The following is a 24,132-nucleotide window of genomic DNA, read 5'->3' as shown; positions in this document are numbered from 1 at the left end:
TGTACATGAATCTCCTGCCTCACCAATTTTCGCTACTGGCTATACCTCAGCTGTTTCCTGTTGCCTGACTGTGGTATACAACAATTTAACTTGCCAAGGACTACAACACCTTAATTTAAATAGAAATTAAGTTCAATATGATCTCTATCACAGGCAAACAGGTACAGTTGAACTAAGTCTGATTTTAAATTCTGAAAACCTCTCATAGTGCTAACTGCTACAGATCCTGCATTTATCATTCAGATTTAAGCATCATGCAGTAATTATGGCTTAGAACCACATGTTTAAAATGAAGCATCAGGAAAAACAGGAAAAACACCAGTACATAAAATTTCCTGCAGCTGCACAATGCTTTAGGCAGAGTTGAAAACCTGAGAACTTGCAATCATTACAATATTGAAAAAGTTTTCACAATATTTCAAACATTCATTACAGTTCTTTGCACACATTTTACTCATATCTAAGACTGCATACATTCACAACTACAGAATTAGTACTGTGAGTTTAGTGCAAGGTATATAAATACCTACTAAAGGTATGTATATTAATAGGTGGTGAATGAACCTCTTAGGGCTCTGCACAAGAGCATTTTTCAGGCTCCATGAAAGAGCATGCAAGTATTGATGAATGAAAGATTACCTACTATTTTACTGGTAACTTCTTAAAAAAAACTGTGCTGAAATACGCAAAGACTTTAATTCATAATTCACTTTCTCACTTAATTTTACACTTAGCAGTGTGTCCAATATAATTAGTCTAATAAATTGCCATATGATTGAATTTTTCTCTTTATCCAAAAAGCATCACCAACATCTGATGTTCTACTGATTAGAAGCTGGCTCAATGTCTGTAATGGAATTTTCCACAAAAAATAAATCCTGTGTAATTCTGAGAGAATGATTACAGAAAGAGAACTGTAAACGTTTCCATACCTTCTCTAAAACTGGGATGGAAGAGGAAATAATTTCTCAAGACAATCTTAATTATATATATACAAAAATGAATCACGCCAAATTTCAGTGAGACTTTCAGGAAGTGTGGAGGGATGCTAGGGGGAGATTATGCAGAACACGAAAATAACCATTTCTGGAGAATTAAAGAAGAGTTTATGCAACTTCTTCTATGAATTGTTTTCCTATTAGATTTTTTAAGATAAATGAAAAACTATGCCAGAATATTAATAGAAAGTCTTAAAAACCACAGCAACATCAGAAAAGACATAACACTGGAGGATAAAGCAACAAAATTGATGACTGTAAACCTTCCCAAGTAGTCCTGACACAGGAGCATGACTGTCTTACAATAAAGTGAAATTGATACTGAAATTCATATTTATTTATTTTTAAAATAAATTACTCTGGAATAAATATTTCTAGAAAAGTAAATCAAAGACTGAGCTATAAGAAGTTCCTAAATCCTAGGAACTTACTCTTAGATTCTTAGAGGACAAATTCTGAACAAACCTAGCAATTACAATAGACAGATTTAGTGATTCGAAACACCTGCAACTAGTGATACAGGATTTATGTCACATGCCCAAAACAAACCTTCTGTTTCATATTAAAAGTTAAAGAGTTGGGTGTGGAAAATCAACCACAGTAAGGAGAATAGCCTGGCTTTGCAAGCAATATTGTCATAAGTCTCAAACCATAACTACTGCATAGGATCAAAGGGAAATTAATCACTTGCAGAGTAAAATAATTACTGTGCAGACCACGTATTTGTTTCCTTCCATGTCAAATAAAATTGAACTGCAGCTCAGCAACTAAAGTATAAGGAAATTAACACTGAAGCTTATGAGATGCTATATGACAGAAACAAGCAAGATGTCCATAATTCAAACGACTAACATCATTGAACAGGAGATGTGCTGGATCATATGTGGAAGACAGAGATGAGAAAGCATCAGGGCACAGCAGCAACAGAACACACAAAGAAGTAAGAGATTAATATTTTCTACAAATGGGTAACGAAGCAAATTAAAAAGGCACAAGAGACATATAAGCGTTGATACAAGAATACTTGTTAAGATGCATAAAACTTGATTAAAATGCACTGAAGAGGAGCAGTAGCTTGAACTAAGTCTCCAGCTGGATTCCACCATTGCAATGATCATTAAATCTAATATTGCATACTGGTAACTATCTACCACAATCCTGAAAATAAATTAAAAATTACTAGCAAATGCTGACTCAAACTGCACAACTGGAAAAGGTTGTGCAAGTCTGGAAGGAAATCTCTAGAAAGAATGGAAAATGGAATTAGGGGGGTGGGATAAACCAAAAAAAACACTGAAGAACCAAATTACAGCTGGCAGATGAGCTCACAGTGTATTAACACAAGGTGAAGATCCCACTAGCGCATGGTGTCATTATAGCCTTGACAGTGATGCCAAGATCTTTGGAATCCTCTGTTTGAAACTGGACAGCTAGAGCATTTGTACACTTAATGCAAAGTGCTGAATGGCTGAAAATAGAGAATTTGACTCTTCCATTTTATAGGGCTATCTTCGATTATAAAGCATAGCCCTTCATTGCAACAGCAGATATGTTGAAAAACATAGTTCTTGATGTGTCTAAAAATTCTCATTAAAAAGAGACACAAAGTAAGTCTTAACAGGACAGTTACTGTTTAGGCATTTATTTTAAAATAATTTTTATTCACTATCACATTTTTTCCAAAGTGCAGCCTACTTCCTCTAACACACCAAGCTTCTTACACAGCTTGCTGACAGCAAGAACCATAAACATTGTGTGTTTTTCAATTCTACCCCATGCTCCACACCTTGAGACATCCCACTTGAGACAACCTACTGTTGGGCAACTCACTAGCTCAGCCTTGCCCTGCATCATCTTCCAAACTGTCCTTCCTCCCAGTCTTAACTTGTTCATCAGTTATACTGAAAAAAGGATTACTAACAACTTCTGTTCTAACTTCTAACTTCTGTTCTACTAACTGTTCTCGCACCCCTACCCTACTTAGTACCTTGTGAATGTTCATATTCTCATTTCACCTGCAGACTTGTAAATTAAGCTAGACCCCTCCCCATCCTTTCACAAGCATTTTTATGAGATTTCCTTCATTTCAACTGCCGCAGTACTGATCAGACCGTGATTTGGAGGAACTCACACTGAGTTCTCACAATTCTATACAACAGGGAAACCATTTGCCCACCCCATTTCTTCTTTTTCTGCGCAGCATAATTTAATGCAGATAAAACCAAGCTAGGATGTAAGTCACGTCTTTTTCTCCGTGAAGAAGTTTCATTCACCAGCAGAGAACAGCTGACAAAGGACAAATAATATATAAAAAATAAAGCTAAAAAATTTGAAAAAAAAATGTAGTAGTTAAATATGGAGGAAGACCCTTCAAAAGAAACATAGAGCCCTTGTGATTCATTGAGCAAGTTTGAAGTTAGATGAGACAAGATTAATTCACAGTACCATTTGCTAAGAGTAAGAAATAAATTCTCTAGCCATATGGTGCTGATGTTACAAAAAGGACAGTGAACTGTCATCTTAGTTTGGAATGGGACCTGTCCCTTAGGCAATTAAAACCACATCTAAAGATCTGCACTAGTGGCGGTAGGCACTGAACACGCCTGGGAGGTCACAGCAGAACCTGAAAGCTGGCCCAGCTGCGCAGAAAGCTTCGCTTCTTTCGGAAGAGAACAAGGGGTTCCTCTCCAAAAAACTCTGCACGGGAACTAAAAATCAGAAGACATATTTCTCAAGATGGTAACTTACAACTGAAGCACTGACTAAAAGAGGTAACTTAGACATCTGGAGATAAAGATAGCAGTTCCTAGTTGTATCAAATGCTGCCAGAAAGAGTTTTAGCCCCAGAGGTTTTTCATTTTGTCTTTTTTTTTTTTCCTTCTTCAAAAAGGGCGGATATTTTCCAGTTCAGTTTATCTCTTGTGCCCAGGCAGTGGATTTCAACTTTTAAAACAGCAAAGCTGGAATAGGAGGCTGCTGCTTCTAGAAGGTTTGGAAGTTCACAGACTTTGAAATTTCAAAGTCCTTTCCATGTATCTGCACTAGAAGAGATCCGATGAACTTTTTAAACAATACAGAAAACAAAGCACATAACTTACCTCGTAGTAACTTCGCACAGCATTGCAAAATGCTTCATCTGCTACGATTTGCGTCTCCCCATTCAAAAAGGCCTGGAAACGTTCCTTCAGTATCTGTAGCTGCTGCTTGTTGAGCTATGCAAGAGAAGGAGAGGGGAGAGGAGAATGATAAATGCAGTTAGTCTCAAAGTAAAAATATGCAGCACTATACACACTTGGATAGCTGTGAACAGGGAAGAAAAGGCAGAGGCATCCCTGGCCAGCTGGCTCCCTAGTGAGTCACAACTCTTCAGAGTCCTATCTGGGCAAGCCAGGTTGCTGCAGCAAGTCATGCACACGCTCAGCATGTGACTAAACCTCTACTCTTTCCCTTGTGTCCTTGGGATGCTACAGGTAACTCTGCATGGATACTTCTTATGAGGAGCGGCTGAGGGAACTGGGGTTGTTCAGTCTGGAGAAGAGGAGGCTGAGGGGAGACCTTATCGCTCTCTACGACTACCTGAAAGGTGGCTGGAGAGATGGGTGGGTGTTGGTCTCTTCTCCCAAGTGACGAGTGACAGGACAAGAGGAAATGGCCTCAAGTTGCGCCAGGGGAGATTCAGACTGGATATTAGGAAAAATTTATTTACTGAGAGAGTGGTAACACACTGGAATAGACTGCCCAGGGAGGTGGTGGAGTCACCCTCCCTGGAGGTATTCAAGGAACGTGTGGGCATGGCATTGTGAAACGTGGCTTGATGGGCATGGTGGTGTGGGTTTTTGTTTTTTTTTGTTTGTTTGTTTTTTGTTTTGTTTTTTGGTTGATGGTTGGACTTGATGATCTTACAGGTCTTTTCCAACCTTAGCGATTCTGTGATTCTTCTGAGCAGTATTTTATATGCGTATGCTGAGTAAAATGGCTGACATTCCCCATGGCAGCAGCAGCAGCTAATAAAACTTATCTCTTGGCTCCAGTCTTCAAATATTTCAATTTTTTTCAGTCCTCAAATAAGTGAAAAACAACTGAGATGCCCCCATTTTTCTGAGTTATCTAGGTACTACCATTGGCATGTTTTAAAAAGCATGCTCACTGTGAAGAAAATGGATGAAACATGCTCTGTATGAAGAAAAAGGTCTTCTAGCCACTGATGTTATACCACTATGAATGACGTGAAACAACTAATCTCAGGGAACAGCAGCCACAAGGCTCCAAGACTGACACGAAATTGCATTTGGTGGATTTCATATCAAACTTGAGTGCATTTTGAAAACAGACTCCTAGTAGAGAACATTACATGATTAAACCTTGCAATCAACCCATTTTTATCAAAGTTTAATGTTATGGGAAAAAGCAAAATCTGAAAGCTCTCCAGGGATCCAGATACAGGCCTTTTGCCAAGGTCCCTATCAATTCTTGAAATTTTTAGTAAGATATTTCTCCTTATCAAATCTGTGAGAAGTTAGAATGTCACATCAAAGGAGACTGCCACTAACATACTAATATAACAAAACAATAGCTAAAAATAGTTCTTTTGCTTTCCCAGAACTTAAAAACTCATGTAAAGCCTTTATTCCAGTGAGTATTCCTGAACTTTAAATTTAACATTAAAAAAATTCAAACACACTGATTGAAAAGTTTTTTCATCCTTCCTGTATTTTGCTTAGTTAAAAATAAACAAATAAATAAATGTATAGGCAGAAATTGAAAATTTGTTTCCAGAGGGCAGAAAGTTGTATTTGTAATGGCTAACCTGCAACAAATAATTTTACCCCAATCACATCATCATTTCTTAGAGAATTTTTTGGTATCTACAGTAAGTATGGTGAGCTTAGGCTTTCAGGTCTCTGGTGTTGACACTTTGAAGCCATTTAAGTTAAAACACTCTTACAAGATTAGCAAAATTACTGCTAGCCTGATAATGTGCCTACCTTGGACAATCCATTTCCTTCATATCAAGGGAGGATTTTCATCCTATATAAAGTTTGCTAAGTTTGTCAAGTCATGTGCTTCTATGAAACATGTAGCAATTTACTGCAAAACTCTCTCCAAATTGAATGCAAGTCTGAATTCTATTCTGTTTTCACAGGAAACAATAGTATAGATGCCATCTAAATACTTGATATGAGAAGTCCTCTGAAAAATGGCAAAACGTAGGCAGTAGCAACGCAAAGGAAAGAACTATGCCTTCGAAAAAAATCCAATCTAGTTAAAAATACATGACAATTCTGTTCCTCATGTTAACAAAATGATTAGCGATACAGAACAACCCCCAAGAAACCCCTACAGAAGAAAAGGCCTCCCGTTGAGGCAAGCAAAACTTCAGAGGTTGCTGTGACTTAGAAAAATTACCTGCATGAGCTCCAGAGCAGAAGCCCAACACGGACCCATTGCCAGCCTGTACCACTGCTAGTTCAAAATCAATGGGAGACAAGTATTTGTATTACATCTACACATACACCAAAAACTGCATCCATCCACCTGTCTGCCAGACATCTATTCCTTGCACAGAATCTGCACCACAAAGGTTAGCTGTTTCCAACAGAAATCAAACTTTATTCCAGATATGCAGGACAGGTCTTTCCCTTTATTTCGATTCTCCTTATTCTTCTCTCCTTTTCTAAAGACATTGGACAAGTTGGGATATCTGAAAATGCAAATCATTAAGGTTGGTTTGAGGTTTTATTCAGCACACACTTGTTCTCATAGGGGACTTAAAAAAGAGCCGAGCACTCCTGCAGACAGTTCACCACCGCTGAGCAAGCAGCTCCTTCATCCCATGGAATATTCACAGCTCTGCCACGAGAACATGCAGGCTTCCTGCCAAGGCAATTATGGAAATGTGTTTTCATGCTTGCAGACTTCATTCTTTAGGTGATTTGCTTGTCTATTACCCACATATCAAACAAAAACATTATGAATAAGGCAATGAAATATAAATTTAATTCTGACTTCCCATTTCTAACCATCATAGTTCAGCAAACTGAAATGCCTTTAAAATATTTATATATGGCTTTCATATTCATTACTTCAGGTAGTAAGTACTTCTAAGTGTTGAGCGGCATTTTAGGATTATTGTACATTGCCTAAATTACTTCTGTTTTAGTGTGAAATCTGGATGTGTAAGGGAATAAAGTTCTCCTGCAAAACTAAAAAATAATAATAATTCCAACAGAAAATATGAAAAGCTACACCTTGCACTAAGGATGATCTGAAGTCTAGTTTACAGGTCCCAAATACTATCATATATAGAGATGCAGTTGTGTTAACTGCCAAGATACAGAATAATTTATAGTAGTCTGCTGTAGCATACAGTTCCTCTGTTTTTTTATTTGTCAGAATATTAGGTGTACAGTGAATTCTCACTCATCTTTTTTTTTTTTTTACGTTGGTCACTTTTAATGGATTCATTAACACTCTTCAATTTGTAGCCAAGTGCCTTTAAAAATGAAACAAAATAAAACTAACAGTAAAAGTAGTAGCTTAGAAATGCAGAGAAAAAAGGGAAGTTTAATTGCATTAGAAGGCCATAATAGCAAATGGAGAGAAAAAGGCGTCTGTACAGGACATTAACTCTTGAACACTGCCAAACAGCTCAACTTGTCAAAGCCTGGGCTACCTTTGAAGCTGTCCATCTTGGTTAACAAGGAACAAGAGATGAGGATATTATGCATAACCAGAATCCCGAGTGAAATGCTTAAACTTAAGGGTAATAAGCCCAGCCAGATTCTCTCTGGTAGGAGTTTACGTAAAGGAGCTCAAAAGCCTTCTGCAGTAGGATTACGTTTCCACTGCACGTGCCCTTTCCTCCTTTCCTGTGTGCAGGACCCATACACATCAGACCTTTGCTTTCAGTCCCTCACTACTTCTTTACATCTTTGCTGTCAATGCCTGTGTGTCTGCATTTTAATTCTAACAGGAAGAACCATGAACAGCAAAATTAAAATAAAAATAAGAATTACATTACTACATGTACCCCCAATGTAAACTGAACTCTGAATATCACCTGAAGGGTACAGCAAAGCCCCATTGATTCTGTTGCTTTCCATCAACCTGCTTCAGTTTTGTATTGCTTATTTGGATTTCGCATTCTCAGTGGTATGAAATCTGTTGTCATATCACTTTGTGAAGTGTGATACTTCATAAATAACTACTGCTGCTTCATGGGAGAATGTAGAACTAAATTCCAGAGACTCAGAATATCAGGTTTGATTGCATTCTGCAGAATGACTGAAGATAAGCAAAGACAACTTCAAGGGAAAACAAGATTAACTGCCCTCAAATTTGCTTTTTCTTTATTGCAGCCATGCAACAGATAAAAAGTTTCTCTTCCTCTCCATCCCTGTGCCTTTCACAAAAAGTAAAATTTATTTTTTACTTTACATTTGCTAACCTTAGTAGACTATCAAAGAATGAAAACTTATTATTTAAGGTAGAATAAACTTCTCAAACAGCTATTTAATTAAGAATAACTTTTTTCAAGTTGCAGTAGCAATTTAACTTTTCATATTTTACAGAGTAATACAAAGGTATGAAAAGAGCCTCAAGCACTTAACTATGAAAAAAATTCTCACCTTGCATTTAACATTTCAAAGAAGTCTTATATATCCCAATATATCCCTCTTTGAGCACTAATTTAAAGATTTGCTTTTTCTTTTCTAAAGTGAAACTTGGGTATGAAAACCTAGAGGCTTTTCTGGTTTAGCTCCACTCATACCTTTAAACAATTTCAATAAATGGATTTTACCCAGAGCTTAAATTCTTATTTTTATAAGAAGTTGCAATTCAAACAGATTTGGCAGTTTAGGGAGTTGTTCCAATGTCATGGGTTTTACTTCATTAAATAATAAACTCCAACATTTTGAAGGAAAAATGAAGCATGTACGTATTTGTAATGGTAATACTGCTTATCTTCTCTTTGAAAAAAAGAAGGAAAAAACCAAAACCCGAGCTTCACAGAGTTTGATGCCAGATTTAGAGCATTTTCATCTGCTTCTCACTGCCTAAGTACACAGAGCAGCTCACTACTGCCAACATTTGCAGCCAACAGCAGCTGGCAAAGACATAACTCACAGCACAACTGTCCCCTACAAACCTTTGGCCTTTAAAATGAAAAAGTTTAAAATGTGGCCTGTGTATTGGCCACAACCAGCCTCTCCCCCCATGTCCCACAGCACTGCAAATGCTGGCTTGCAACCACAGCCAGCGGCTGACCCTATTCCCCACAAGTGCAGTCAGCCAAAGAGCTGGTACTGGAGGAATAACATTCTGAACCATTGCCACCTTGTGGCAATTTTAGAAATAGAGCAAAGAAATAATCGCAGGTTGCACGTCTTCACACTCAGAGCTGGGGTCTGTGAGAGTATCAATTAGCCCCTGGCCTTAACAAAAGCAACAGCATTGCTTCTTCTCTACTCCCACACTGTAGTGTGAAATCACCCTTTCTCAGACCATATGGGTATTTTAGGAAAATAGCAGGAGGTGATGACTGCAATTACAGATAGAGCTAGATAAAATACTTCTCATGCAGACTACAAAAAGAAAGGGGTAGGGAGGAGCCAACCAAAGAGCCACTCCCCGAATTCTCAGCTGTAATGTATACAATCTGTAGCAACAAACATGACTTAAGTCTCTGAACGCTTCCCCAAACTAAGCAGCTTTGTTATTTCAAAACTATACCATTTTGTCCAATGCCTTCCACAGCAGCAGCTGCTTTTGGACAACTTTAGCCAAAACTATACTTTTTGAGAGCAGAGAAGAGTGGAAAAAGAAATTACCCGATGAGCGTTCCCTCAAACAGCTGTCTCTCCCTTCTGTTCCAGTCAGGAGATAAATTTGCATCTCCTGAATGAACAGAAATGAAGGTACAAATAAATCCTTTTCCATCCAACTTCTCAGACACTTCTTTGAACATAACTTTGGTTCTTGTCCTGCCAGGCTCTTTGTCAAGGGTAAAAAAAGGAAAAAAAGAGTAGAAATTACGCCAAGGACTAACTTTCTCATGTGATGAATTGAGTTTCACTATAGGATAATTTATCCCACTTGCCCATACCCTCAGCCAGAACCAAACCTGAACGATACAACAGATCAATGCATTTACAGTGACGCTCAATTTAACACACCACTTCCAGGACGATAAAAATTCAACTACCAATACTTTCCTAGCAATTCAAATAGACCGTGTGTTCAAGGCCCTACACATTTAACATGTCCACGTGCACATCAAACCAAGTTTTCAACCTAAGCTCCACGCGCCTCCGAAAGGAGCATGTATGCATTTTACATTTTTTTTGTTGTTTTTTTTTAGATTTTGTTTCATATGATTTCACTCTGCCTTGAAAGGTAGCTGGTTAAGTGCCAATCTAACTGCCATTTCCTTTGTCTCCCCACCTTCCCAAATTCTCCAACTGCAATAGCGTGCTCAGGGATGTTGAGCTCAGTGACTCCCTCCCTGCGCCTCCTCTGCAGGGTCTTCCAGCGCAGCTGTGTGGGGGTACTGGTCAACCCATCACAGCGGGCTTTCCTCTTCCCAAATGAGCCTTAGAAATGGCAGGACAGCATCTAACAACTCTTGAAACAACTCTCACTCTACTGCTGAGTGAGACTCAAGAGCTTTGTCCCAGATGAACTCTGCTGTAACCCCAGCTTCCCACCACCACCCATGGTGGTGGGGAGGGCTTCATCCACAGGGCCCGACTCTGGAAAGCCACACGCACACTTCCTCTGCGAGAGCCAAGGGCAAGGCTCAGAGCCTTAGGCTGAACGCATCATTATCCTCTCCCTCCAGAAAAAACAAAATGCCTGTGCCACATCATTGGCTGTTAATGAGCTTCATCTCACATCGGTGATGAGCATAAGCCTGCAAAGCAAATAACCAGTTATAAACAGCGATTCTTACTCCATTTCCCATCTTTCTCCCCCACTTTGCCTTCTCTTCCACTATCTGCCTACACAAGAATATTACTTGTGGTTCAGAGCAGAGACAGAGAGTGTTCATTTATAGTGAATTACTTGAGAGATTTTCTACTGAGGAAGAAGACTAAATAAATAGTAGTAGAGAATCTCAGTATTAAGACAGGGGTGATAGCTGTGGTTACTGTGCTGAATTATGCAGGTCTTCATGTACAATAATGGTCCTATACAGCATGTGGGTGGCACACAATATACGCTGTCCTTTACTATTCATTGCATAAACCGGTTTGTTTTTCTAAATAACAGATAAATATTTTGCTGTCACTTAGCAACCTTAGTGGTTCTTTGATTTTTTTAAAGCTGAAGTTATTCCAAGTAAAACAGTGTCTGTAAGGATTCTGTTTGCTGTCACTCAGCACAGACTACACTGTGTACACACTCAGGTGACAATTCAGCACCTTGTAGAATCAAATATTAGATTTCCAAAATCAGCTAATACATTTACCAAATTTATCACTCTTTATAATCAAACAAGCACAACATGGCATTTACCTTTCTTCGGTCTGCCACTTGTTTATAAACCAGAAACACTACCAATAATGTAGTGGTCATTCAATTCCACTTACAGAGTATTTAACTGTAAGTTAGAAATATTTTCTGTATCATTAAGTCTGAAACTTTAAATATTTTCATTGTCCAGAGCAGCATTCAATATTCTTTGACAGGACTGTAAAACATTTTACAAGGACCAGAGAGTTTGGGGGTTGGTTTTCTTCAGGGAGTAGAGGGGATGGGACAAAAATCACAGGCAGTGAGCAAAGACAAAGTCTGATTTATGTAAAGGAATTCAAGTGTACCACACTGACCACCAAAATATAGAACTGAAGACAGCTTCCAAAAAGGTCAGACTGGCCACCTGAGAAGGAAAGAAAAATAACTATTTTGATAATGAAGGGGAACAAATATTTTGGGGGGGAGGGAAACCACCAAAAAAACCCCAAACTTTCCTAATTTTGGACGGAAGAATGAAAAGATGTAAAGAAATGCAGAAAAATTTAACTACTGAGGAGTTCCTCATAGCAATGGTAGATTATTGTTGAAAAAAACTGTCAACCTTTTACAGACTATGCCACACTAGGAAAGAAAGCATCTGCTAGGTGTTTGTCCTCAGTGCAGTAAATATCACACCCCAATAAAAGCTATCTCCTCTGAGATGAGGTTGTCAGTGCAGTTGCAATAATTTTCTTTGTACCTACTCCTACTGCCTAAGATTTGGTGTGGAATTTAGCTGACAATCATCAGCTAGATTTATATTATTGTATTTGTTTCTTCTGTGCGGCAGACTTCACTGATCTCTCAGTCTTCAGTGGATGCACAGACATGCTACAGCTAGGCCAGCTATGTTTTGCCTTCCCTCATGCCACCAGTGTTTGGGGCCATCTCCCATGCAGAATACACAGTGGCACTGCGGCTTTACCTCCTTGAGGTTGCCAGAGCCACAAGGAGACTAGTCATGCCTGAAAGCTATGCAAGTAAAGCTTCTATCCAAGAAAGCTGATGATGACTCGTGAGGGTGACCATGGAAATTATGCCTAGCAGAGATGCACATGGTGATCCTTCCCCATGGTTGGAACCTCAGCTACCAGTGCCTTTGCAGAAACAAAAAACGAGGGAAATTTTAGAGGTAACTCCTGCTAACATGTAGATAGATGTACAGCTCTGACTCACAGTGTACGTCAGCAGTTCAAACAGTGCTGGACTGAATGGATTTGCATCACTTCCTACAGCACAGGTCCTGTCTTCCTCCTCTGCATCTGCATCATTTTTTCCACCCCCTGTCAACTTTGCACAACCAGAACTATTTGTCAGAAGAACTATTTACTCCAAGAAACCAGCTTTCTCATTTTGCAAAACTTCTCCACATATAAATTAAGCTACCAGAAACAGCTTTTTCATACTCTCAAAAATGGAATTAAAAAGAAACCCAAATTATTCTTCTCAGTGATGGAAATGCAAGCAAAACTAAGAGACTGTAATTTCTGTTTGGCACCTGGCAAATACAAGTTACATGCCCATCACACTCTGTGGCAACATGTTTCAGGACTAGTTTGGCTTAAATTCAAAGAATAGAAAGGATAACAATAAAAGTTTGAATAAAATCCAGAACAAAGTACCCATTCTATTCTGTGTTCTAGTAACGTTTAAAAAATTATTTCACCGAACTAGGTAATTTTATAAAATACCTTCCACAAAAATGTATCTAGTTTCATTATTAAGCAGAATTGTGTCCATACTCCATCTACCTTCTCTGTGAGCGCTGTGAAACAGAGAAATTTAGGATGGATGGGACCTCCAGAATTCATCTAGTCAAACCTCCTTCTTAAAGCAAGGCTAGCTCTGAAGATACATCATGCTGTTCCGGACCTTGTCTGGACAAGCTTCGCATATCTCCAAGGATGAAGATACTGCAGATTCTCTGTGTAACCTGCTCCAATGCTTTTTCTGAAGTTCCCACCCAGTCCCCTAATATCTAGTCAGAAGCTCCATGTTGTGGCTATTCCTTCCTGTTCTTTTCTTGTGCACCTCTAAAAAGAGTCTGGCTCCATCCTTTCTATAGCCCTGTCTCCCTTAAGGACTACAAGACAGCAGTTAACCTCTTACCCTTCTCCAGACTAAATCAACCCAGACCTCTCCACCTCCCCTTGTGTATCATGTCTTCCGCCTCTCTAAGCATCTGAAGGGATCCTGATGGACTTCTTCCAGTTTGTTGAAACTACTCTTCTACTTGGGGATCCAAAAATGGACAGAGTGTTCCAGATGTGGCCACACCAGTGCCAAGCAGATGGGAAAATAAATGTAATTCCCTTGACCTGCTAGCTACATTCCTGCTAATGCAGCTGAACAAGCAACCAGCCTTCATTCCCCCAACTCATGGTCTACTTGCTCTCTATCAGGATCCCCAGGTCCTTTGCTGGGGATGACCCAGCCAGTCAGTCCCTTGCCTGTAAAGATTCATGGGGCTCTGGCCTGAAAGTGTGTCTTGGCTTTTCTCTGTGCTGAACGTTTTGAGATTTTTGTTGACTCATTTGTCCAGGAAGTCAGGAGTCCCCTGAGTAGTGGCCCTGCCCGTTTGCTATCAAGTGGTCCTCTCAATTTGATGTCATCTGAGAATGTGCTAAGGTTGCATTCATTTCTATTTTCTAAGCTAATCCATAGAATCATTTAGATTGGAAAAGACCTTTAAGATCATATTGTCCTACACCTTATTACTATACTTGTAACATCAGCATCTTTTGGTGAACCCACCCGTACCCCCCCCACCCCCGCCTCCAGTTCATCATCCCAACAGAAACATGAAAATACCACTTCTTTATGGAGATTGGAAAGATAAATTGACAATACATAAACTGCAGCACAAACAGTTATTTTGAACTAAAGCTTTCTGGCTTCCCTAGAACTAGATGGGAGCAGACGGTCCACATCAATGCATCACTCTTCAGGTTAAGGGCAATAAATTCAAACTTAAAAACTATCTCATTAACTACATGCCTTCAACTCCAACTAAAAAATTAATGTCAAGAAAATTTAACAAGATTAGTGGATAACAAACATGTATCAATACCTTGCCAAAGTACATTGTAGGTACCAAAAATTATCTTGGGAGACTAGACAAGTTTATGGAAGAGAAATCCACTGCAGATCATGTGCACAGAAATGCTACACACTAAACACAACCCCCACGTGGTATAGGAAATTCCTGAGATTAATATAATTATGGGAATTACCACATACACTCAATACATTTTCAATCTCCGCCTAGGCATCTGATTAAGGCCACTGTTAGAAATAGTGTAGTTGGCTAGCTGGCCTGTTGGCTAGAAACAGAGGTAAAGCCTGGCCTTTAAGGTCATTAACAGTTACGTCGTCACATCATACAGAAACGCATACTTTACACATGACCACACACAACCCAATTTAGCTATGGTATGGTAGAACTAGGATGGTCAAAGAGCTATAATATTAAGGACTATAGAAAAAAACTATAAAATATTGTGCTAACCCAAGCGACCTTCAGTTTTATCTGGCAAATACACCACTGCTGCGAAAGAGACGGCAGCTTTCAATCAGTTGTCCAGGTATCATCTCATCTTGTACACTTATATTTGTCACATACTCTCCTACCTTGGAAACCTGTAGTGGGAGAAATTTTTACTTTGAAATCCTTCCCCAGCCTCTCAAGATGAGCCCTCAAACATTTCCATCTCCTGCTTTTCAAGGAGCCTCAGGAATCTGTTTATCACAATCAACACCTAGACACTACCTGAACAATGAATACAAATATCTGCATAGCCATCACAATAAACATCCTCTGTGACAGACACATCCAAATCCCTGAATACATTTATTTTTCAGCACATAATATGATTTTGAACCAGCACAGCAGATGATCTCATGAAAACCACAGGGATGAAACTAAGCAACTGCACATGGCAACCAACTCGCACAAATGTTTCCTTAACAGCAAAGAGAGCGCTTCTCATGAAAGTGCTCCATCTCTGACCTCCCAGCCCCATCTTCTCAGAGCTATCTCTGGGAACTAATTTTCATAAACCTAGAGGATTGCAGTACTCATGAACCCAAGAAAGTTTAGTTTTGTGTTGCATTATAAAATTCTACCAGAGAAATCTCCAATAAGTAGGTAAAAGCTTTATCATGTCTCCCTCGATACCCGCGTAATCTTTCCATAACTATCTATTCTCTAACACAGTCTGCTTGACTACCGTAACATAGTTCAATGAAGAACAAACATCCCCAGCTAGCAGTTAACTCTGAAATTGTATGCTTCTGTCTCAGACTTGAATATCTCACACACCTAAAACTCCCTCCCCCAATCATACAGACTGGTCTAATAGAAGATATTAATTTTCCCCCACAAATCTTGTTCTCCTTACATCCAAGAGCTGTGATAGCTACAGCATTATTCAACATCAGCAGTCTACCTAATATACTCAAATGAAAATTCTTAATACACCACTAGGTTTTGCTCACCAAGATACGTAGGAGACTCCCCATCATTTGAAGACTTAAGTACAAAGGAACATCTTCCTGAACCAAATGTTCTAGCAGAGAGAAAGGATTTGAAAAGAGGAACAACAGGATGCATTTTTACATGCACATAATTAGGAAGTCAGACTAGATCATCACAGTCCTTCTGGTCAGTTTGCAGGATGTTCTCAGGGCTTAATTTACACAGCTGAAACTACTGGTGAGCAATACAGATTTTGTAATAACATCTGATTGCAGCTTTAAACAGTACTTCACCTAGTTTTGAATTCTCAAACTGAAAAAAAAAAAGCCTTCCAAAAGCAATGCAGAGGTAACATAAGATTTTCAAGCATATTACAATCAAATATGTTTTGTCAGATGTCTATGTACACCGGACTCAATTAATCCTTTCTATACCAAAATACATAGATATACTACCCAAATTTACACACTTGGTCATACTGACCCACATATCTGAAATGCAAAACTGAGCATTCTCAGTCAATCTCATTTTGGTTATATGTACATATACCATACATGACTATGGTGTCCTCTTTTGTCGAAGCGTTATTTTAGTCTGTGAAAAGTTTACACACAGCACTCAGACATCTGTTGACATCTTTTTTTCACAGCGTGTTTATTAACAGGTAAAGTAAATTCATCAATTAGTGCAAATTCACTCACCTTTCTGGAAAAATGAGCTTGTCTTAGAAGTATATGCTATAACATTAAAATGTAGAATGAAAATACAGTATGTAAATCTAAATGTAGTTTTGACATTCTAAATAAATCTGTCAGGCTTCACACATTTCTTGAGAGGCCCAAGAGATTGGTATACTAATTCTATCCGAAGTTATATTTCTCTGGGCAATCTTTATACAACTAAGAGCCATAAAAAACCACTTGATTAAAATTCTCTTAAAAGGAGAAGTACTCAAAAAAATCCCCCTAGAATATCAGAAATAAATGGCTGTCCATTCTGTTTTAGAGGTTCCAAGCAATAGGATCCTAATAATCATTAAATTGGGAAATTATAACAGTAGCTAACAGATTTTATTGTCAGGCTTTTCCTGATAGTGATTCAGAACTTTCTCTTTTTTTTTTTTTTTAAATCCTATTTCTAGTGCTGCCTTTTGCTATGCTAAGTGATTTCCTCTGCTTGGTACATATTCGTATCATCCAAGCCTTCTAGCATTTACTTCTGTTTATGAGCATCTTTTCCCCATCTGATCCTTGTTCCTATGCTTTTTTTTTTTTCCTGAGGGAAGAAGCAGCTACATACATTAAAAAGAAAACACTTGTTGTTTTTTTTTTCTTTCATAATGAAGATTCTGGATTCTGTTTCCTTTTTTACTTAATTAAATATTTCCCTCTTAAACATTTGAAATGAAGTCGCAGTATTTGCTATCACACCACCTACTAATTACCATCTACAAATTTCATTCCTAAGTGGTAATTCTGTCTTCCCTTGTGAAAATGCTGTATAAAGCAATGTGACATGGATGCTTCTTGGTTCTCACCAAGTCCCTCCGTGACCTGATGTGCACAATTCAGGCCACCACAATTCCCATAACTGCTGAGCTTTTAATTTGGTCTCCAGCACATATGTGCTTGCACATCAGATGACTTGAATAACAGACAGTATTAGTATGTTAACACTTCTGAGTAAAATACCTGGTTTTGTCACCTCTGCCATACAATGTGCTGGCCAAGTCTGAGATCGGCTCCTTTGTGGCAAAGAGCTGTGGTGGAGAAGGGCAGCAGGGAGGTCCTGACCCTCCTGCCTTGGGAGCCGCTTGCCCCTGGCCGCCGTGGCAGCTGCGCGGCACTTATCAGCGCCCCGTCTCCCGCCTCCCTGATCCTCAGCCTGTTTTTCACCCGCTTACATGACTCCCTGGCTTGGCCTTGGACCTGCCTCATATCCTCGTGGCCTTCCCAGGGGACCACCAGACAGAGGCTGACCCTGAACACTGCCTCCAGACATGATCCTGACTTCAGCCCCTCACCGGCATCCTAGCTTGCCTCCCCTTAAGAGCCAGCCTGCCCCTACTGCTTCCCAAGGTCCCCTTCATTTCTACACCACCAGCCCCGCCCCTCCCCCCCCCAAAATTATCCCTTTCCTAGCAATAACCCAGGGCCTCCACATCTGCTCTCCCCTCTTTCCTTACTCCTGCTTCTAGCTTTGGTGACCACAGAACTCCTAGCATGCTGCTTCCCATATCACTTCTCCTTCTCTTCTGTCAGGCATGCTCTCAGCAGAAAGGCAGAAGAACACCCTGAAAAACAACCAGCCCTCACCCTCATGGATAAAAAACCCATTTGAATCTACATTACTCAAAATACAAGCAGAAACTACACCATTTATAACATCTCCCTGTAGATCTCTACATCCACCCTATGTAAACTGTATAAGCTGTTCACTGATGTTATCAGAATAGCTTTCATCAAGATCTTCAGTGATTTCTTTTCAAACATAACCCATACTTATCTTCCCCATTTTCTTCAAAATTTTGCAGTCTTTCAGCTTTCATAGATCAATTTTCTCCTTATACATCTTCTTCATCACAGATGCTTCAGAGAGGATGCAGAAGATTTCACCTTTGAATTCACCTCAGCTCACATGCACAAGTAGATCTCATTCAATAGGCTCATCTAAGCAGATGACCCACAGTTCTCTTTGCTTCTTCCCTCATCTCAGGTTTCACTTAGAAAAAGGGATTGGTGTTACATTGTCATTCTGGTATCTCTCCCATGGCACTCAGGTCTGGGTCCAGTACAGCCCTCCTCAGAGGCTCACAATGTTGTCCACGCTCGAGTCCCCCTTTCCTTCCTTCCCTCACCATTCAAGGATGGACAACACAATTCTCAACCAGGACTAGAAATCTACATCAGCTTCAGCTCAGTCCTCCTTCCAGGCAGAATTTTTGCTTCCCCCTAAATAATCTCTGTGATCCAGCTTTTCCTACATTCAACACAAGCTACTTACATTTGAGTTATTATTTCAAATTCTACCTAATGAGTACAGTAGCACTGTCTTCCAAAGATGTGATTATTTACCACTGCCAATACCTGCTCCTTTTTTTTTTTACCATGAAAAGAAGGTAGACAGTTGGGATAAAATTCAGTCGTATCACCAGTTTCATACAGGTGCATTTTTCCAAATCAATTAATAGAGAAACTTTGGGGTTTGGGTCCCCAATATTCTTGCATTAGGGTATTTTATTAGGTTCTCAAAACGATGTTTAACTAAAAACTTCATGTCCTTTACAGTTGTATTCCAGTAACTCATTTACCATACAGCCCTTCTGTGCAAGCAATAGGGACCATCAGACACACTGCAATGCACAATATGAAGCATTGAGAGAAATTTCATTCTGTGAAAATAGAGCATAAAAGTCTGGAGAAGTCTGGCCTTAACCTTATCACTTATCCTACTTAAAAATAAGGAGGAATAAAGTCATATTAAAATTCTGCTTTCCCACAAGAAATAGTACTGGGAGAAATCACCTTTCAATTGAAGCTTCAACTTACAAAAAAAAAAAATCTCATCTCCTATTATAAATCAGAGGTTAGATTTACATAAGATTTCAGTATCAGTAATACAGACTTAGAGGAAACAAAAAAAACCAAAAGACAAGTTTAATTAAGGTGTTCTCCACCACGCAATAAAGTTAGTACTAATTTAAAAAGTTATTAAGCTGCACTAATTTCCATAGAAAGTTATTGGCAAAATGTATTTCCTTTATTTCAGTCTTTGATGCCTGGAGGGAACAGAGTTAAATGGCTGAGTCAGTCAGTAAAACAGCAAACCAATTCCCTTACATCACGTTCTCCTCCATGCTCTGAATACTAAACAGGACAGAATACTGAAAACAAAAGCTGACTGTCTGCCAGTTGAAACATGACTCTGTACCATGCCGGATGTATTGATAACTCGCTCTCTCTTCAATGAGTAAACCAAATGAATCACAATAAACAATGAGGTTGTACCATATAATGCTACAGATTTGTTTACTCCACACATGTATATTCAACTCAGCAATAAATATAGGCAGTTACTAAAACTCATTCCCCAGGAAACAGTTTTTTAAAAATTGCAATATAACAAAGAGAATCCACTGGTAATGTTACCTCTAAGGTCTCCAGCCTCCATATATCAAATAAGGAAGAACAAAGGTCTCAAGACATTCTCCAATGTAACAATCCAAATAATCAGGTTAGGCAAAAAGTTACTTCAAACACAAGTACTTTCATTACAAAAACATGTGACTCTGAAGATTTACCTATGATTAATTTTTTAAAAAGATGTTCTTTTTTATATTCATGACAGGATTCACGAGTCTTTGCCAGAACAGCCCATTCCTGTGATATTCCTTTCTTATATGAACAGTCCACGCTTCCCTGCTAGGAAGTGAAAGCGCAGTACACCTGCAGGAATGAGGCTGGAAAGAGAAGAGTGACAGAAAACTTGACAGTCTTATACTATTGATTTAGACTGCAATAATTCCCAGGGCACAATGTGGAAACAGGTTTGATAAAACACAACAAGAGAACAGCAGGAAAAGGCAACAGCTTTGGACGCAAGCTGGGTGGAGCAGGGACAGACGGTATGAGATCCAGAGTGAGGGAGTCAAGTTTGAGCCAAGCTCAGTAAGGTTGTCACCTGCCAAAGATTTGGATAGAAGAAACAACTGCCCTTTGACTTGATAAAGTAACCCAAATGTGGGAATCATTGTATAGCAACAATATTCTGCTGACCCTCAGCTCAACCCAGGAATCAGCCAACAACTGATCATGTTAATTTCCTCCTCTCTAATGTTTGCTAAAGATTAAATCACTTAAACCAGTGCCAGGGTTTCTTCTGAAATGACAGGACACAGCAATATAGGAATTCCATTTTTACCACCTTCAAATTTTAACTCATACAAGATCATTTCTTTGTTCAGAGGACAGTACAGCATCTAATAACTTTTTCAGATAAATATATTACTAAGTCTAGAACTGTTACAAACATCCCTGATTAGATTGTCACAGATTGTTCATTAAGGTTTGAAAGGGAACTGGATTGACACAGTATTTTGGGATATGTGCATTTGTTAAAATCAGTGCAGAGCAAAAAAAAAAAGAGTCAGATCAAGATTAAATAAATATTGTAGAAGTGTTACATTTCTGATTAGGAGCTAGCTGAAGAAAATAGACAAGGAAAAGTACCACACAGTTACAGGAAATCTAGTTGTAAGAAATATTATTAGAATTCAACAACCATTTATTTAGAAAGCAGTAATCCAGAGAATACAGTCTAGAAAAATAATATTAGAAATAGAGTTTGGCAACTCCTTGGTTACTAAACTGCTTGGATTTTATGTACACAGTAAATTTTATGTACACAGTAAACAACTTTGAAACAACAACTGATTTTAAAACTTGGTCTGAGGGTATGAAGGAGAGGATGGAGTCTGTCAACCAGCTTTTACACTTGATGAAATCCCTTCACTACTGACATCCTAACACAAGACAATAAAACTTTTAATCACATATTGTGCTTTGTTCTAGTGTAAGCAGAAACTATATACTTTATAATGTTGAGAAATAGAGGGGAAAAAAAGACATACACAAATGAAATTGGTTAGTTGTGAACAAATAGCAGAAGAGAAGTCTGAAGTATCAAGTTCACCAGGGTTTCTGGCACAGAAACTGGCCAGCTGCAAGGCAAGGACAAAGCTCAATGCAATCCAACCACCAAGGAGCAATGTCCTGTTGCAGGTTTTCATAGACAAGTACAAAAAGGAAGAAAAGAGGGAGCAACGACCTTTAAGAAAAACCCTGACTGGGTACAACAGCAATCAGAGACTAGCCCTCAGAGTAACATGGGCTGCAGATAAGTGAGCGGAGATGCAGTTTCCTACTTACTTGAGTTACTCCTGAATATTCATTAAAAATCTACTGGGAACACTTTCACTTTGGCCTGCTGAAATTCATTCCCAAATTTATGAAGTGTAGAAATGGAACCAGTGAACTCTTCTCAATTTACCTTTACTTCTACATTGACAAGTATTTGCAGTATGATGTGTTTGATTAACCTATTACAAGTTATGGTTCCGAGAGTCATTTCACTCCTTTAAATTGCTACCATCATAACATATATAAAAAATTAGGTATCCAAGTAATCTAGGAAGAGAAGTAAGAAACTACACGTTATACAGTTCTTGGAAGATACACAGGCACTATTGCTGATACTAGAAAAAAAAGTTTTAAGTTTAAACTAAAAATTACATCTTTGCTTTTCATCTAGTTAAAAATCTCAAAAACCCTGGAGATCAGAAAATCTGAAGTTTATGATTATGGGTGGGGGTTGTTTTGTTGGTTTTTGTGTTTTGTTTTTGGGTTTTTTTTTTTTTTCCTATTAGTCAGTGGAGCTGTTCCAGGTGATACGGAAAACATGTTGCTTAATAGGAGTTATACCTTCTACCTCTAGAATGGCCCTTATTCTAGATACTACAACGGAGAAAATTAATAAGCCATCACCCCTCTCTCTTCCCGAAGTCCAAACATTTGATCACAAATTTTGCAATATGCACATAATAAACTGAAAAGGGTTTTCCATATGCATTTTATTGCCTTACTCTTCTACTACTCTTCCTATTTTTTTTCACCTTCCCAAGGAGCAAAGTTTTCCTAAACAAAGAGGAAAAAAAGGAATGAAATAACAATGTTAACTGTTCTCCATCTAGTTAAAAGAGTAGAGGAAGATGATGAAAACAAGCAAGCATAGACATACCAAAATTGCCTAGTTGACTATCAACAGCTAAAACCACTGGCTAAACTAAACACTGGAACAAGTTTTGCCTCCAACAGGTTAAGCTATTACGCAAAAATTTAAGCCTTCAAGTGCTTACTAAGAATCACAAATAAACCCATTAATGATCTAACTCAGCTCTTCCAGAGGTTTAGCTTTTGCTCAAGTCTTTATTCTTTAAGAATATTTTTAAAAAGAACCTCCAAAAACACATGTAGTTTTCCACATGGATACAATTACTTGAAGTCAAGCAAATAGGCTGTATTTCAAGGAAATATATAGTAGTCAGGCTAAATTGTAACAACTGCATTTAACTGATTAATACACTAGAAAGCAGGCAGAGATTAACCAGGGAGGGTATTCTGACATAATCAAAAGTCAACTCTGTCACCATGAGTATTCCTCGCAGTACAGGATTATTTCCAATGTCATTTACAGTACCAGCGGCACCTTTACAACCCTTGCAACCCCAGCTGTGACAACAGCCTATATGTTCCAGTGCACTGGCATGTGGCATTGCTACAGTCCAGCTTCTTCTCTGTTTTGACAGCCACATTCAGTCCACGGTTCTAAACCACATCACAAAATAAGCTTGCCCCATCCCTCCCTAACTGGTATACCTAAGCATAATTCTTTCTAGGATTTTCCTAACAGTTGCTTATTTTTCGGCAATGTCACCAAAGCTCAGTGTGTCCCACGTTTTTCAGACACATCTGTTTTCCTGTCCGTGTCTGAATACATCATACAGTTGGTACGCATATGCCAAAAAAAAATCAATCCAAAAATTTCTTGGAAGCGTCAAGGATACTGTGCAAGTATACACCATTTGTGTATTGCTCATGCACAAAAATCAGAGAAAAATTTAGGATGGGTGGGATCTGTAGAGGTCATCTGGTCCAAACCATATTCAAAGCAAGGTCAGCAATCAATGTTGCTGTATTACACCTACTACAGTGCTCAGGGCCTTGGCCAGGCCAGGTCTGCTCGTCTCCAGTGATACAGATTCTGCAAAATCTCTGAGCAACCTGTTCCAGTGCTTAACCACATTCACCATCAGAAGTTTGTTTTCCTTTGTTTCCTTTGTTGCAGTTTATGACTTTTGCATCTTATCTATCTATCTCTCTGAAAAATCTCCATTTCTTGTATACCACTGACCCCACCTCTGCAAAAGCTGCCAGGAAATTGATTTTGAGACCATTGCTCATGATTTCTTTACATATCAATAGCAAAGTTATTCATAAAAAAGATAAACACTGGAAGATAGCTAGGCAGAAAAGAGGAAGACACATCAGGAAATAGATAAATGTGTCTTCTGCACATGTGATT

General features: G+C 38.8%; 1 protein-coding gene across 15 annotated transcripts in view; it reads right to left on the bottom strand.

Annotated features, from left to right (window-relative positions):
• Nucleotides 1–24,132, bottom strand: part of CADPS2 (calcium dependent secretion activator 2) — a 318,208-nt gene that overhangs the window by 250,074 nt on the left and 44,002 nt on the right. For all 15 annotated transcript variants that reach the window (XM_059817284.1, XM_059817282.1, XM_059817293.1 and 12 more), the window contains one exon: nt 4,097–4,210. In XM_059817284.1, coding sequence (XP_059673267.1) covers nt 4,097–4,210 — 114 coding nt within the window. The remainder of the gene's footprint in view (nt 1–4,096; nt 4,211–24,132) is intronic.

This window comes from Gavia stellata, chromosome 4, assembly GCF_030936135.1.
Source record: "Gavia stellata isolate bGavSte3 chromosome 4, bGavSte3.hap2, whole genome shotgun sequence".
Taxonomy (NCBI): Eukaryota; Metazoa; Chordata; class Aves; order Gaviiformes; family Gaviidae; genus Gavia; species Gavia stellata.
The sequence above is the reverse complement of the archived record's forward strand: the minus strand, read 5'-3'. Positions and strand labels throughout refer to the sequence as shown.